General features: G+C 34.5%; 1 protein-coding gene across 2 annotated transcripts; it reads left to right on the top strand.

Annotated features, from left to right (window-relative positions):
• Positions 1–233: 233 nt before the first annotated feature.
• On the top strand, positions 234–12,756 carry LOC110097200 (RPA-interacting protein B). 2 transcript variants are annotated; one of them, XM_020823458.2, is made up of 6 exons: positions 234–394; positions 499–591; positions 3,454–3,670; positions 5,438–5,514; positions 12,129–12,242; positions 12,471–12,756. In XM_020823458.2, the coding sequence occupies exons 1-6, from the start codon at positions 326–328 to the stop codon at positions 12,630–12,632; spliced, it is 732 nt and encodes a 243-aa protein (XP_020679117.1). In that variant the 5' UTR covers positions 234–325; the 3' UTR covers positions 12,633–12,756. The 2 variants fall into 2 exon arrangements, with proteins under 2 accessions (XP_020679117.1, XP_020679118.1); XM_020823459.2 differs by lacking the exon at positions 499–591 and having other exon boundaries at positions 243–394; positions 12,471–12,632.
• The last annotated feature ends 2,139 nt before the right edge of the window (positions 12,757–14,895 follow it).

Here is a 14,895-nt window from a genome sequence, read left to right on the forward strand (position 1 = left end):
TATTATATATTTTAAAATTTTATAAATATTATTAAATATTCATATACTTATATTATATGATTTTTATTTTAATAATTTTAATAATATTTTTATTTATTACGTCATCCGGTTTGACCCCGATTCAACCGGTCGAACCGGTCAAACCGTGAACCTCTCGCTCTTCCGATTCGTTGTCCGGTCCGATTTTCACAACATTGATTTTAATCATTTCAGAGATAAATGTGCCCCTTTCGGATTTATCGTGATGGCTTATATAATTTTCATATATGCTTGGAGAATCCGAAATTAAAAGAACAAACCCTAGCGGGTACTCTGTACTTGTTTAATGATGATGGATGTCGGTAGACCAAAAAGGGAAAATCTCAAAACCCTTCGCCCTAATTGGAAGGAGAAGGTGAGGATTGTTTCTTTCCTTGGTTTATAGTCGCCGGTGTGCTTGATTTCAGTGTTGTCAATGTTTCCGATATTTCATATATATTATCCAAAAAATTTGGGCAGCTTAGGCAAAATTGCTTGAAAAGGGTCCGTGAGGAGAGGGCCCTGTTACTTCGGAAAATTAGATCAAAGGGGCGGCAAGCATCAAACCAAAAGGTTCCTTATGTGATTGGTATCGTCACCTTTTTATTTAAATAAGAAATTTATCTTCAGTCGATGTAGCAATTACAAATTTCTCGTTCATATATAGTTTGTATAGTCTGATAAGCACAATTGCCTGAATGAGACTTTTTCTTTTGATTTTTCCTTTTTTTTTGGGAAGGTTTGAGTGCCTAGGTGTTTGAAGAATTGAAGCCAGGGCCTTTACAACAAATTCCAAGTTCTTTATATATATATATATATATAAACATTCTATCTATCTATCTATCTAGATAGATAGATAGATTTTACTTCTTCTTCTACCAGATCATGGTATCTCCATTGAGAAGATTAATGTGAAGTGCAGTCATAATTCACTACAATTTACTCTCAAATTTGGTTATTTGATGATTGAATGTCATTTTGTCTACAAATTTTAGATTTAACTCTATTTATTATCTGAAAATATAAACTTTTCAAGAGTAGGGACATCCGGGATTGTGAATATATTTAAGGAGAATTTTGGCTATCATCTACTTTCAAGATGATAGTATTTTTCCGAGAAACGTGTCTTTGACTGAGAGGAATTTGGGTATTGCTAGCTCCTTCGTGGGCAAATTACAGTGTCCTCTATGATATTTTAACTTGAGTTTGAGATATTTAGTTATTTTCGATGTGAATGCATTCTTATTTGATTTTTTGCAAAAAAATAATTCTTATGCATATTTTGAATGGCCTTTAAACCAATCATTTGTTTTTCATCATTTTCTTCCATTCTTTGATATATGAGTTATTACAAACTGCATCTTGAGCACAAAATCTTCAATCAAACTAACAAAGAAAGTGCTATTTTGGTAAGGTTAGGAATTCCAAAACTAATCCTCGCTCAATTTCCCCTTCCTCGCATCCCAACTACAAAAGAATAGAAACCAGTAAGAAAGGAGTGATGGATCATGTTGTGCACTTTAGATAAGTTGGTTCTGGAAGTTTTTTTCTCTCTAATGGTTCTTTATTTTGATTGTAGCCCTAGGCCATGGTCCATCTTTTGTCAGAACTTACAAATAAGAGGCATAATTAATTTCTTCTTTAACTGTAACTAATATGACAGTTTCAGCAGGCTAGCTTTGCCTGAAAGCATGCAAAAAACATTGGAAGGATCTTTTGAGTGGAGGATTTCTGCATAGTCCTCAAAAAGCTGATAGATTAAATTCCATGGTTCGTACAAGCAAATGTATCCTGGATTACAATAATCTTAGTTTATAGGAAGGTTAGGCATACGCTAGACTCCGTAGGTTATTCATTAATAGCAAAAAGAGATTCACAGCTCCAGATGCATAAAAATAATTTAGTGAGATTTGAAGATTCCAAATAGATGTAATACTGGAAATTCTTTAATGATGACCTCAAAGAAATCTATCTGTTTCCCTTTGTGCTATTTTTCAATTAAAATGGTTAAGACAGTTTGTAGGACACCGCAAGTTTTGTACGTGATGGATGATTATGACAATTTTATTTGGAAGCTATTTGACAATTTTGGTTGATGGGTCCTTATAGAAACCATATGAGGAAGCAAAAGTCTTTGCATTTATGATATTGATGATGGCCATGAGGTTGACAGATGTGTAATTGGTAATATTCCAAAGACAAATTTTGTGACTTGCTGCATATAATATTAGTGGATATGCTATTGTAATCCAGGTTCCCTAGTTTGTGATTTTGATGATGACAAACTTTATTGATTGAATTGTTGCTTTTCTCACTAAATATTTTAGATATTTTTTTTTGTCTGTGAACACTAACATTTCAGGTTAATATATAAAGCTCAAAACTGCTAAAGACTCAAGATTGGGTATAATATGATGTAAAAGAGTCTCTAATTTTATTTTCTTTAAGTTTTACTTTTTGAGTCTAGTCACATAAGAAGAGTATGCAATTTGGGTGACCATGCACACCAACAGGGGGAGAGAAATTTTTTAAGTTAAAATTTTTTTTAAACTAATTGTACTACACCATTTTCAATCATACTATATGATACGTTATCTGGAAATAGGTTTAGTGACTAATTGGTAAAATTAGTTTCTGTGAATTAAACGTACTGTATGATTCGTTCCGATCTGAAAATCCTAGCCGCTAGATTAATTTAAGTAAGATTTTAAAATACGATTTTTGAATTGATCATAGTGTATGATATTAATCGAACTGTACAAATATTTGAAATCCTACTAAAATTAACACCTATAATTAGTCAATCAAATCATGGTTTAATAAATAATATCCAATTATATTGTACGATATTAATTGTACCAGACGATTAACAGAGACGAAATCTAGCCATCCTAGAGATCGTTCCAAACGAAACCATAATTTCTATACTAATCGTACTGTATGATATTTATATTGTATTGTACGACCTATCTAAATTGAACTAACCGTACTATACAAATTGAATAGTACGGGACGATCCCGCAATCGTTTAGATTTTGGTACTTTTAATTACTGAAAAGCTTTTCAAAAATATTGTTATTGTTACTTTGAAGTCAAGAAAATTTTTAAAGAACCAATTCACCCCTCCTCTTGGTGAGACTCGGGTTTGTTCCATAAGGTTTAACAACCTTCACGAACTTTTATATGCAACATTATCTAGTTTAAAGCGTATTGAAAACTGTTTGAGAAGATGCATTTAATGTGCTCACAAATCATAGCGGCTGTTCTGTTGATTAGATTGTTGAGGCTACAAAACTTATATCAATAGAATGTCTATTTTTCATATTTTCAAGGTTTGTTGTTGGTTAATGCATCATCATCATCATCATTTTTCTATTTCAATTTCTCAATGCTTAGTTGCTTATAACACTTTTTTTTTTCTAAAAAATTTCCTAGGAGGTTATTGAATCAACATTCTGGCACATAGTTACTGATGAGCTTGAGAAAATCAAAGTGTCACCTTTGGGGGATGGTAATTGTATCTCAAATTCTGAAAATGATGACATATTATGGGAGTATGATCAACTTTGTTCAGAAATTGAAAGCGAAGATCTTATGATGGAAATGGAGAGGATACTTTACAGGGACCTTAGAGAGGAAAAGATCCGTAGAGGTATATTTTCAAAATATATGTTTCATCTATTTGACATTTTTTTGATATTCTAGACCATTGCATCTGATTTTTTTTCCCTACGTTTTTTATGTTCAAATAGTTGTGAAAATATAATTGGGGCATTTTTGTTTATAGAAACTTTTTATGCCTAAAATATATGTCTCTGTTATCTTATACTTGTTTTGTTCGCTAAGTATCCTTATTGCTCTGTTAGTATTATGTTCTTCACCAAAGTTTTCTAGGCTCCATATGTATTGGCTGATATCACCCTTTGATGTCATTTGTCATCCTCCAACGGATTGTTGACAATCAAGATGGATAATATATCCATGCATTAATTAGGAATTTTCTATTTTTATTTGTCCTTTCTTTTTGCATGAGATTTATTTTGTAACAAACCTTTACATGTAGTTTGGACTTTCAATTTTCCAATTTTTTTTATAGATAACCCCTTATGCTTTGTAAAGATTTAGTTATGATGAATTGAATGAAAATTTCCTGCAACCCACATTTGGGCTTCCCACTTTTTCTTCTATGCTTTGAGGAATCAACACAATCTAATTTGAGGATTCATCATTTTCTCTTATGCCTGAGGATTCAGCACTTCTTTCTTTCCATTTTCCACCATGTCCGAACATTTAGAGATTTCATTATATTCTTCCATGACTCCTTATTCGCTTGTAATATCTCCATTACCATAGATCATGAGAAGCAAATCCAAAATTTTCATTGACGTATAAAGTTCTTCTCTGGGTTTTTTCTTTTAAACAAGGCCTTGAAGATGTTATTTGCTAGTTCTCATCCTTATTAGAATATATTTATTTTTTCTTACATTAGTATACCATGAAGAACCATGCCAATGATACATTGAGGGGAACTTTACTTTAACTGTCTTTTATAAGAGTAGCCAAGCATTAACATTTAAGATAAAATTATTATTTTGTATGTAGCAGAATCACTGTGAATAGATTATGATTTTAATATTTACGTTAATGTTGCACCTATGAAGCAAACTGCGAAAAGATTGATCATTGACCTCTCATTTAAATTTTACCATAGCTCAATTCCACTTAACAAGATTATAATGCCATAAAAGCATACAACTTACATGTGCGGATGACAAGTGTTGAACAAATTTAAGTTTTCTGTAGGTACGAGTTTTGTGCATGTTCATTGCTACACATTACCTGTTCTCTACTATGTATAGGCTTAGTATAACTGGTATTAATACGATGCAGTTAGACTAATTTATGCTATTTAACTATATTAAGTAATTTAACGGTAAGTGCATCCTCATCATTAGCTTTATCCCCAACTGGTTGAGGAATAATGATTATTACATGATGAAAGAAATCTTGTAACTAATGTTCCATGTTTTGATCTTTATGCAGACATGAAAGGGCATTCTCTTACGATAAAATTTAAATATTACTGAGAATATTGTAAAAGATTTACCAGTACCATAATAAACATGAGAAATTTTCAAGTATTATTTGCAGTCAATTCTTGCAGGCTCATAACTTAATCGGGCCTTGCAGGTTTTGCATCAGTCTATTTTGCTCTTTGCCAACGCAGTTTATTCTTTTAGCAGACCTGCTTATATATTATATATTTTATATTGAGTGATGAAACACCAGTTAAGTTAGTAAACATTGACAGAATACTCTTTGAACAAGGTATTCAAGCCATTGGTGTCCTTTCTTGAATGGTTATATTGTGTCTTTGTCATGTACTCATGTACACGTGCATGTATCTGATTCTATGCAGAGTTGGAGTTGATTGAAGAAGAAGATGATTACCTTGCTCGAGCTGTCTTCGAGCACATGCAAATTAATGATGAACAGGTGCGTATTTAATGCAGAGATTAGTTTAGACTTTAGTGCTTTATAATAAATAGTTTTACCATATATTACTAAGGAATTGTGATGCACTACAAGTCCCTTAGTACTTTGATAGGCTTAAATAATGGCCCGGCTCTAGAATTGGCAGTCTTTGGTATCTAGCCATTTGTTTGGGTGGCTGAAACTGTTGTGGAGAAAATATATTTTTCTTAAAAGTTCTTGTAGGCAGTATAAATATATTTTTTGATGTTGTGGGATCAAAAAATAAAAAGGAAAAATAGGTAATTGACAATAAGAAACAGAAAAAAAAAAAATCAATTTTAAATCTTAATTTAAAGCGAAAGTTCAAAAAAAAAAAAATTAGGGTATGCACTCACTCAATTTTTAAAATATACCATATTGATTAAGTTTCACGTTGCAGTTTCAACAAGTCATAGATATCTTGGCTTGCAGTGTACAACTTGAATGTATTTGCAACCCTCCTTTCTAATAGCCCTCCCTCCTCCCCGAGATGCTTCCTACTGCTCGTAGATCCTCCTTGCTTGTGACTTGCCAAACCGCAACACCCTCTCTCTCTCTCTCTCTCAACTCTATTTGGTATTAAGTTGAGGCATTGCTTCAAATGCTTCAAGGTATAGGTTCTCGAGGTATTTGCCTCAAAAAAAAAAAAAAAAAAACATAAGCATTGCTCAAACCATAAAGATGTAAGTGTTGAGGTGATTTTTGAGTGGCTCATGGTGAGGACTGCCTCAAATGTATTTTTAAACTATTTGTCGGATAAAAACTTTCTTATATCTAACACACTTTAAAATATCTGGTTGTAAAATGTAGCTTCTCATCACAAATTATATTGTCAAATAATGTTAGGGCAGATTTATGGAAACAAAAACTATGAAAAAAATTATCCAAACCTGTAATGTACTTCTATTTCATACTTAATCATGAAGGAGATTTATTAAGATCTTTCCTTTCTTTAGGAATTAGGTATTATCATTTTTTTCCTTTGGTTTTTAAATAACGATTTTTTATAGCCTAATTTTCTGTAGATAGGATTTGATGGATACTTGCAAATAATTGTAGGTTTAAGTTTAAAAGCAACCCCCCTTTTCCTCCTCAATTATCTCCTTTCAATTATCCCCATATTTTCCCTAGATGATATAATCAAACTCTCTTTTATTTTCTTTCTTTAAACTATTCTCTTTACACTCCCTGATCCATCTATGGATTAAACCAAGCAGAATGCTTGGAATTCAATCAATTCAAAGAAGGAAAGACAATACAGAAAGTAGCCTAGGGATTCTTGAAGCACGTGCCATCAAAGTGGTATGAGAACCTTTCACCTTGAAGGTATGCAACCAAGATCCCTATCCTTTAATCCCATTCTCCACTATTGACCCATGCGGCCCCACCCAGCGTTTTTCCAAGCCCTCATATCTATCTCTAGCATACGCATCCATATTTTCTCCCAGAACTACCTCAACTCTAATCTACCTAACAGTTGATGAGGTCATCGACAGACATTTTAGGCAGGTTTATCGGCGAAGAATCGTAGATCGACGGCTACGATCGAGAGTTTATATTTTTGATGCTGTCATGTCATTTTTATGTTATTTTATTTTATGTGTCTTTTATTTCATGCACTAGTGACGATTTTGCCCTTATGAAGGCGTAGTATTTGTTGTAGCCCAATGGGCATGTGAGTCTTTTTTTTTTCATGCTTTGAGACCTTTATAAAGGGGTCTACTCTTATTGTATGAGCTTAATGAATGATTAATAAAATTTCTGAAATTTGTCTTTGTCTTCTTGCTTGGGAGCTTGATAGAAAGAGAGGAGACCTAGGAGAGGCTCCACCCGAATTACCCAACAGCCCACGCCGGTGAGCTCTTGGTTCTCTTGAATTAGTTCGCTGTTTTCTTCTTCCCCGCCAAATCTCCATACCCGACCCCTCATATTGCCCACCTCCCCACCTCCCTGCAGCCCTCCCTGTCCAAAACCCCCCCTCAACCCGTCAGCATAGGAGGCCGTCCCCCTCCCTGCCGCCGGCTGAGCCAACCAACGGCCCAGCCTAGCCCGCTCCCCACCTCCCTCAGCCTTCCCCCACAGAATCCCGCCGTCTCAGCCCCTCCCCCATCCCGCTGCCGCCGGCTGTGCCAGCCGACGGTCCCAGTCAACCACCACACCCGCCCCGCCCCTTAGCGCGTCCTCCTCTGTCCAGGAAATCCCGCTGCCCAGCCCAAGGAAAATTCAAATTCCTTGTGTTAATTCCCTCATTAATCCCTTCCTAAATTAACGCCTTATATATTAGGAAGAGATTAAATGAAATCTCATCAGTTTTAAATTTCAAATTTTGAATCCCTTTAGTTGATTAAAACCTGAATTCAAATTAAGTTTTAATTAATCCCATGGGCCCCACTAATTAATCAATCCCCTTCTCTCCCTCCCTTGCTTGACCAGCCATCCATCTCTCCTATTCTCTCTCTACTTGCCACATAAGCACTCACTAATTCCCCTCTTAATTCTCCCCTAATAACCGCCCTCTTGAATTCTAAATTATGGAGGTTTCTCTATTGCAATTAACCTCTCCCTCCAACCCAAGAAAATCTTGAAATTCAAAATTCAGATTTTCTCTGGTCTTCCCCTAGCTCCTGGCTCCCACTCTCCTTCCCGCCCTCCCTCAATGTTGAATGGCGGATCCGGAGCTTGAATGGGGATTAGTGTTCCACGCCGACGGGAGCATTGATATCCTACGATCTCCTTGCTTTGACGTAGGATTTGAAGACGACGCCACAATTGAAGAGTACTTGGAACGAGTCGTCCCGATTCTCGTAAGCATCTTCGACCGACAGTTTCGTGACTACACTTGGACGATCATCGGATGCCATCCACCACCACCTCCCCCGGCGAATACCTCTTCGGTAACGAAGTCTTTCGTCTCCTTTTCCGTAGTGGTGCTCTCCATCTTCGTGTGGTTCTTTCTTCTCCGCTAAAGCCCAAGAGTGAACGAGTGAGAGGTTGCTCAAAGTGAAATTCTTCATTATTAATTGTGGGATTTTTGTTATGAGCAATTAAGTAGATCTTTTATTTTGGAGTGTTATGAATTGTTTGGTTATCTCAAAGCAAATCTTCGCCTAAGCAAGTTAATTACCTAGAATAATTTAACCCTTCATTTTATTGGTAATAAAATTTGTTTTGACAATGCTTTAAATAACTCTCATTTTATTTTCCAAATGCAATTCCTACATTGATTCACATCAACAGTTCTATCCATTCATTGTCTAAAAACCGTACAGTCTATCCATCCCCAACCCTAACTTATTTGAAACCCTAAACAATCACCTTTTTAGTAATTGCCAAGATATTAGCTTCCTAATGAATCAATAACTGAATCCGTGATTATTCTTATCAATTAATTTATGATTATGGTAACTATGATGTTCACCACGGCCATGATAAGTAATCATGATCCTATTATGTACATTGCGATCATGCTTCCTATTATTTATGTTATGTCAATAGTTATAAAAAAACATATTTTTCTTCTACCTATTATGATGCCTATGATTGCACCCAGTCTTCATATTATAATCAATTGTATCATGTTTTGAAGAACACTATTTCAAAGCTATGCTTAGTATTTTTATTATATATTGCAATTGTCCAATTTATTACAATTCATCTGATTATTTTGACTAGTCATAGTATCCAATAGTCTTTAATATCATGCTCTCAAGTAGGTTTGGATATGTGTTCAAAATTAAAATTTTGGATATAGTAAAACTTAGATTGATTATTTTCTTTTAAGAAAAATATATAGTTTAGATTACAAAAATTGTAAAGTTATTCTGAGTGAAAGTTTATGTACCCAACATCACTTATTAGCGATGAAGGGGAAAAAATTAAAATTAAAGGAAATCATTGTTCTAGGATTAGATGGGGCATTTAAAGAATATTAAAAATATATTTTTGGCAGTAAAATTCTAGATCTTAAGATTTTGTTTGTGGTATGAGGAACCTGAACCTAATGTTATATAAAAAAAAGTAGCTAGTGATATTAAGAATACTACAAAAGATGTGCTTGGAGTATCAAAAAGAAAATCTACTATTTGTAAAAATAGTTAGTAGTGGAATTAAAATGTGCAAGAAAAGATTAAAAAATAAGAAGATTATTATAAAAATTGGTTTAGCTGTAAAAACTATGATAATTGTGAAAGATATAAAGAGGCCCGTACGGAGTCTAAGAAAGTAATTTGCAATGTAAAGATTTTAGCTTTTAATGATTTGTATAATAAGTTAGATACTAAAGAGGGTGAAAGATATATGTATAAGATGGCTAAACAAAGATATAAGAGTAATAAAAATTTAGTTCAAGTGAAGTATATTAAGGATGAAGATCAAAAAGTGCTTTTATTAAAAGAGAATATTCAACAAAGGTGGATGAGATATTTTGCTAATTTTTTTAATGAAGATTATGAGAATGTGATTGACTTTAGTTTCCTTATCAGCCTAAATCAAAATAAAGACTTTTGTTGTTATCGACGTATTAATAAAATTGAAAAGGCTTTAAAGAAAATTAAGTCTGGAAAAGTTGTTGGACTTGATGATATTTTAATAGAGGTGTGAAAATGCTTAGGAGATCAAGAAATTTTTTAGCTTACTAAACTTTTTGATATTATTTTGAAGACTAAAAAGATGCCAGATGAGTGGAGAATAAGTGTGTTGATTCTTATTTTTAAGAATAAAGTTGATGCACAAGATTATGCGAACTATAGAGTAATTAAGTTAATGTTTCATACTTTAAAACTACAGAGAGAGTTATGGAGTATAGGTTGCGGTGTGACACTAATGTTTCTCAAAATCAATTTGGATTCATGCCAGGTGGGTCTACTATGGAAGTTATATATTTATTGAGAGGTTTGATGGAGAAGTATGGTGAGAATAAGGAGGATCTATATATAATTTTTATTGATTTAGAGAAAGCATATGAATAAGTTTCAAAAGAAGTGTTATGGAGAGTTCTACATAAAAAAGGAGTTAATAATGCTTATATTCAATTCATTAAGGATATGCAGGCAAGAGGTGTTACTTGTGTTTAAACACAAGGTGGCTTGACTAAGTATTTTCCTATTTAAGTTGGATTACATCAAGGATCAGCCTTAAGCCCATATTTTTTTGCTTTAGTCATGGATGTTCTCACTAGACATTTGCAAGAGGTTGTATGTTGGTATATGTTTTTTGTTGATGATATTCTTCCTTTTGATAATACTAGAGACGAATTTGAAGGTAAACTTGAATTATGGAGGTCAACCTTAGAGTCTAAAGGCTTTCATTTGAGTAGATTTAAAACTGATTGTATGGAGTGTAATTTTAGTAATAATAGTTCTTGTGGGTGGATTATGACTTTGGGTGATCAAGTCATTATTTTGAGTACACGTTTTAGATATCTTGGGTCAATTGTTCAAAGTGATGGTGAAATAACTGAGGATATTATTAGTAGAATTCATGTTGGATGTTTGAAGTTGAGGAATGCATCGGACTTATTGTGTGATAGAAAAGTCCCCCTCAAACTTAAGAGAAAATTATGTAAGATGGTGGTTAGACCTGTAATGCTTTATGGTGCAGAATGTCAGCCATTAAAAGAGAAGCATAATATTAAGTTAAGTGTTACAGAGATGAGGATGCTCAAGTGGATGACTGGCTTTACTCTTAGAGATAGGATACGAAATGAACATATAATGAAAAGGTTGGAGTAGCTCCAGTGGAAGATAAGATTAGAGAGAGTCGCCTTAGATGATTGGTCACATAAAATGGCGGCCTTCCGATGACCCGATTAGGAAAGTAGATGTATTAGATATGACTTACGTTAAGAAAGGTAGAGATAGACTTAAAAAAACTTGGTTAGAAAGTATTAAAAATGGCCTTTCTTTATTTGATTTAAATGAGAATTTAATTTTTAACATGGCACAAGGGAGAAAAATAATTCATGCAGCCAACCCCACTTAATGGGATAAAGGCTTGATGTTGTTATCGTTGTAGCATTTTTGTTATTCACTGATACCTTAAGATGGAGATATGTGTTTTTTATTAAATATAGAGATGTCGTGATCATAAGAGAACGAACTGAACTTGCACTTATCTCAACCATAGCTTTTCTTATTGGCTTATATAAAAGTAGATGGAAGATCGGATCATTGTTATTTATTTTAACAAATCATGGGGATGACACTCGTGGAACCAGGGTTTCTTCATATCCTAAATCTGAACAGATCGCTTTTGCCAATAACTTACGAAGTCTAATTGCATTCTGGATTTTGAAAACATTTTTGTAGTTGTAAAAGACAAACATATATTAAAATTTTCAATGTCCTAGATAAACCCTTGGACACACAAAGCAGAGTAAAGCTTGTTAAACTTATTTGGTTGACAAAATATGACATTTTTTCCTTTCCCAGGGTGCTAAGTGCAGTTTTTGCACAGTATAACCCGGCAAACTTGTACTTTGTTAGTGAACTAAAAGGCCTTTTATGATCATGCCCGAGTTTTTCCATGCTCCTGGTAGTCATATTGAACTTACTAGTTGTGCCTCACTCACACGATTGGACTTATTTTAAATTATCCAGGCCTTAAAGAACAAAATATGGTGCCCAATCTGCAAGCGAGGAGAACTCAAGGAGACCCATCATCTCATACATTGTACAAACTGCACGCTTCAACTTGACCTTGCAGATGATAAGGTTCATCTTCCATTTCAAGTATTTTAATATATGTAATTATTAGATTAAGGCCTCGTTTGGGATGGCTTTCTTACTGCTTCTCAAAACAACTTTTTAATATAAAAATTAAAATTTTTTACTAAAAAATTGTTTTAAGAAGCAACAAGAAAGCTGCCCCAAATGAAGCCTAAATTATATAAATTTAAAAATATTGTTTTATCTATATTTGTTTCTAACCTATTTCTTCAGGTGAATCTTGAGTTTTTAAGGACAAGATTGGCTGAAGTCCACATGGAACATCTTGATAGAGGGTGCAGAGCACTGCCAGAGTTCTGTATTGAAACCAAGTTTGATCTAACTGCATTGTACATTCGGTGCATGGCATGCAGCACATTCGAGATTGTATTATAGATTGTAAATATTATATGAGCGAATGCTTTTGACAAAGCAGTTATATATTTTAGGATTATGTGGTGTCAAACGTGCAAGCTGGAATATTTTTAGAATACTGGAGTATATGGAAGTATTATTATTGTCTTTCAAAAAGACGTTTGTAGCGCTGGAAATGTGTACTTTTTCATTTGTGTTTTTGCATATGGAGAGCCGAATGAAAGTTTTACATTATAGCTGATTTGTTAATCGAATTTGTCATTTTGACAAACTTGAGTGCTTATATTTTGTGAAGAAAGTGTTGGCAAAGTATTAAATGATTCATAAAACTAAATTGTTTTTGTTATTTAGTAATTATGAAGTTACTAATGATTTTGTTATATCATGTGTATACTCGCACATACTTTCATAGGTATCAAGGAGGTATCAGTGAGATGCATAGATGAGACTTCCATCTAGTAGGCCCAACAGAGGAACTCACCTAAGGACATTAGGGCCCACTTGCTTGGCCTATAAAGGAAGGTTAAACTTGGGGAGGAGCAATGGAGGATCATATCAATCAAGTAAATTGACACTTTTCTTGTGGAAGGAAGGCAACCATCATAGTAATTCACCCTTATAGGAGGACAAGGGGTGAGTGCATCACCATATATCCAAGTCCACTTATAAGAAAGTGCTTACCTAATGAATCCTTAGATCGACCTATCGTGACCAGTTGACTATTGAGTTCGTTCTCTGCAACCTTTGTACACTTGCTAGGCTTAGCATAGGCTGCTAGTGGTTCCCAAACATCATTCAACCATTTAAGCACCCTGAGCTTGCCAGAGACATTATTAGAGCTTTGTAGCCTTGCTCTTTCTCAACCAATTAGAAGGCAACATGTGTCTAAGGTAATCTATATAACATTGTATGTTTTTACTTTTTTATGGGTGTAGCCTTTCTTATTGCCATTAGAACCTTATAAATAAAAGGTGACGATGAGTATTTTAAATTTTTTAAATCATTTGGATCATTTTTCTTAGTTAATATTTTCTTGATAAATTGAGATTTTAAACATCTTGAGCATTCATTACAACTTTTCTCTAGCAAATTTCTTTCTCTCTCTTTACTCCTGATTCACACACAATCTCTAGGTTGCATGCTCACGGAGTTGGCCTGCAAGGTAGGTGTCTTCCATGGACAAATTTAGATCCAGCATCATCTTAGGTGTTGCGGAGAGCATGGATTGATGCTAATTATGAAAATGTAGGCATACCTCAATGAGTTGAGTGCCCCTGAGCCATTAGTGAACATGAAGAACATTAACTACATTGCTCGTCGCAACATAACTTGATGTTGCCACAACTTATTGTCGTCGCGACTTAAAGGAGAAAGAGGAGAAGATAATGAACGCGATCCTAGATGCCTTGAGCAAGCTCCAAGGGTGAGAGACAATAACCCTGAGGTTTAATTTTACTATGTAGTCCGCCACAAAAGATTGAATAACCAAGCACTTTGATGCCAGTATCTGATCACTCATGCGTGCTAATGAGTGATGAAAAATATAACTCGTTGACCAGGCGAGCTAGAAGTGTTGAGTATGAGTTTGCCATTGCTTTTTCAAGGGAGATTGTATAGGTTAGCCCACCTATTAAGTTCAAAGTGCCATAGTTGGAATCATATATGGGTAAGACTAACGCGATGAACAATGTTTCCATATTTGAATGCATAACCTCCCCCCTAAACATTGATGACACCTTGAAATGTCATTTATTCTTCACAACCCTAAAGGAGTTGGTATTGACGTGGTTCACTTGCTGTTGGTGTGAGTGATAACCTCCTTCTCGGGGTTCAAACATGCTTGTGATTCATTTTTTATAGTGTCTAGAAACCTCGAAAGGGCTCGCAAGTTCTCCTACATATGAAGCATGAGCCAAGGGATTCATTATGGAGCTTCATAGTGAGATTCAATAGAATGCTTAAAGGTAAAGGCCTAGAGCTTGTAGTCACCCAGGTTGCCTTGACCTAAGGATTGAGAATGGGCCCCTTTTGATATGTACTCGACCTATAACAATTGAGAATACTCGCTAATGCAGATCTGATTTCTACATGGCCCATGCATCAAATTCTCTAGAGTTGTGGAATTTTGACTTAGGGAACGATCGAACGCTTTCTTCGATGGTTTCGCTAGCCAAAGACGGACCAACTATGTGTAATGAAGCCATTCTGGGAAAATATGTAGCTAAAATTGCAAATGAAAGTAGGGAATTAAATGATTCTATTGTTTGTTCTTATGAACCCCATT

The sequence above is a fragment of the Dendrobium catenatum genome, unplaced genomic scaffold (genome assembly GCF_001605985.2).
Source record: "Dendrobium catenatum unplaced genomic scaffold, ASM160598v2 fragScaff_scaffold_853, whole genome shotgun sequence".
NCBI classification, from domain to species: domain Eukaryota; kingdom Viridiplantae; phylum Streptophyta; class Magnoliopsida; order Asparagales; family Orchidaceae; genus Dendrobium; species Dendrobium catenatum.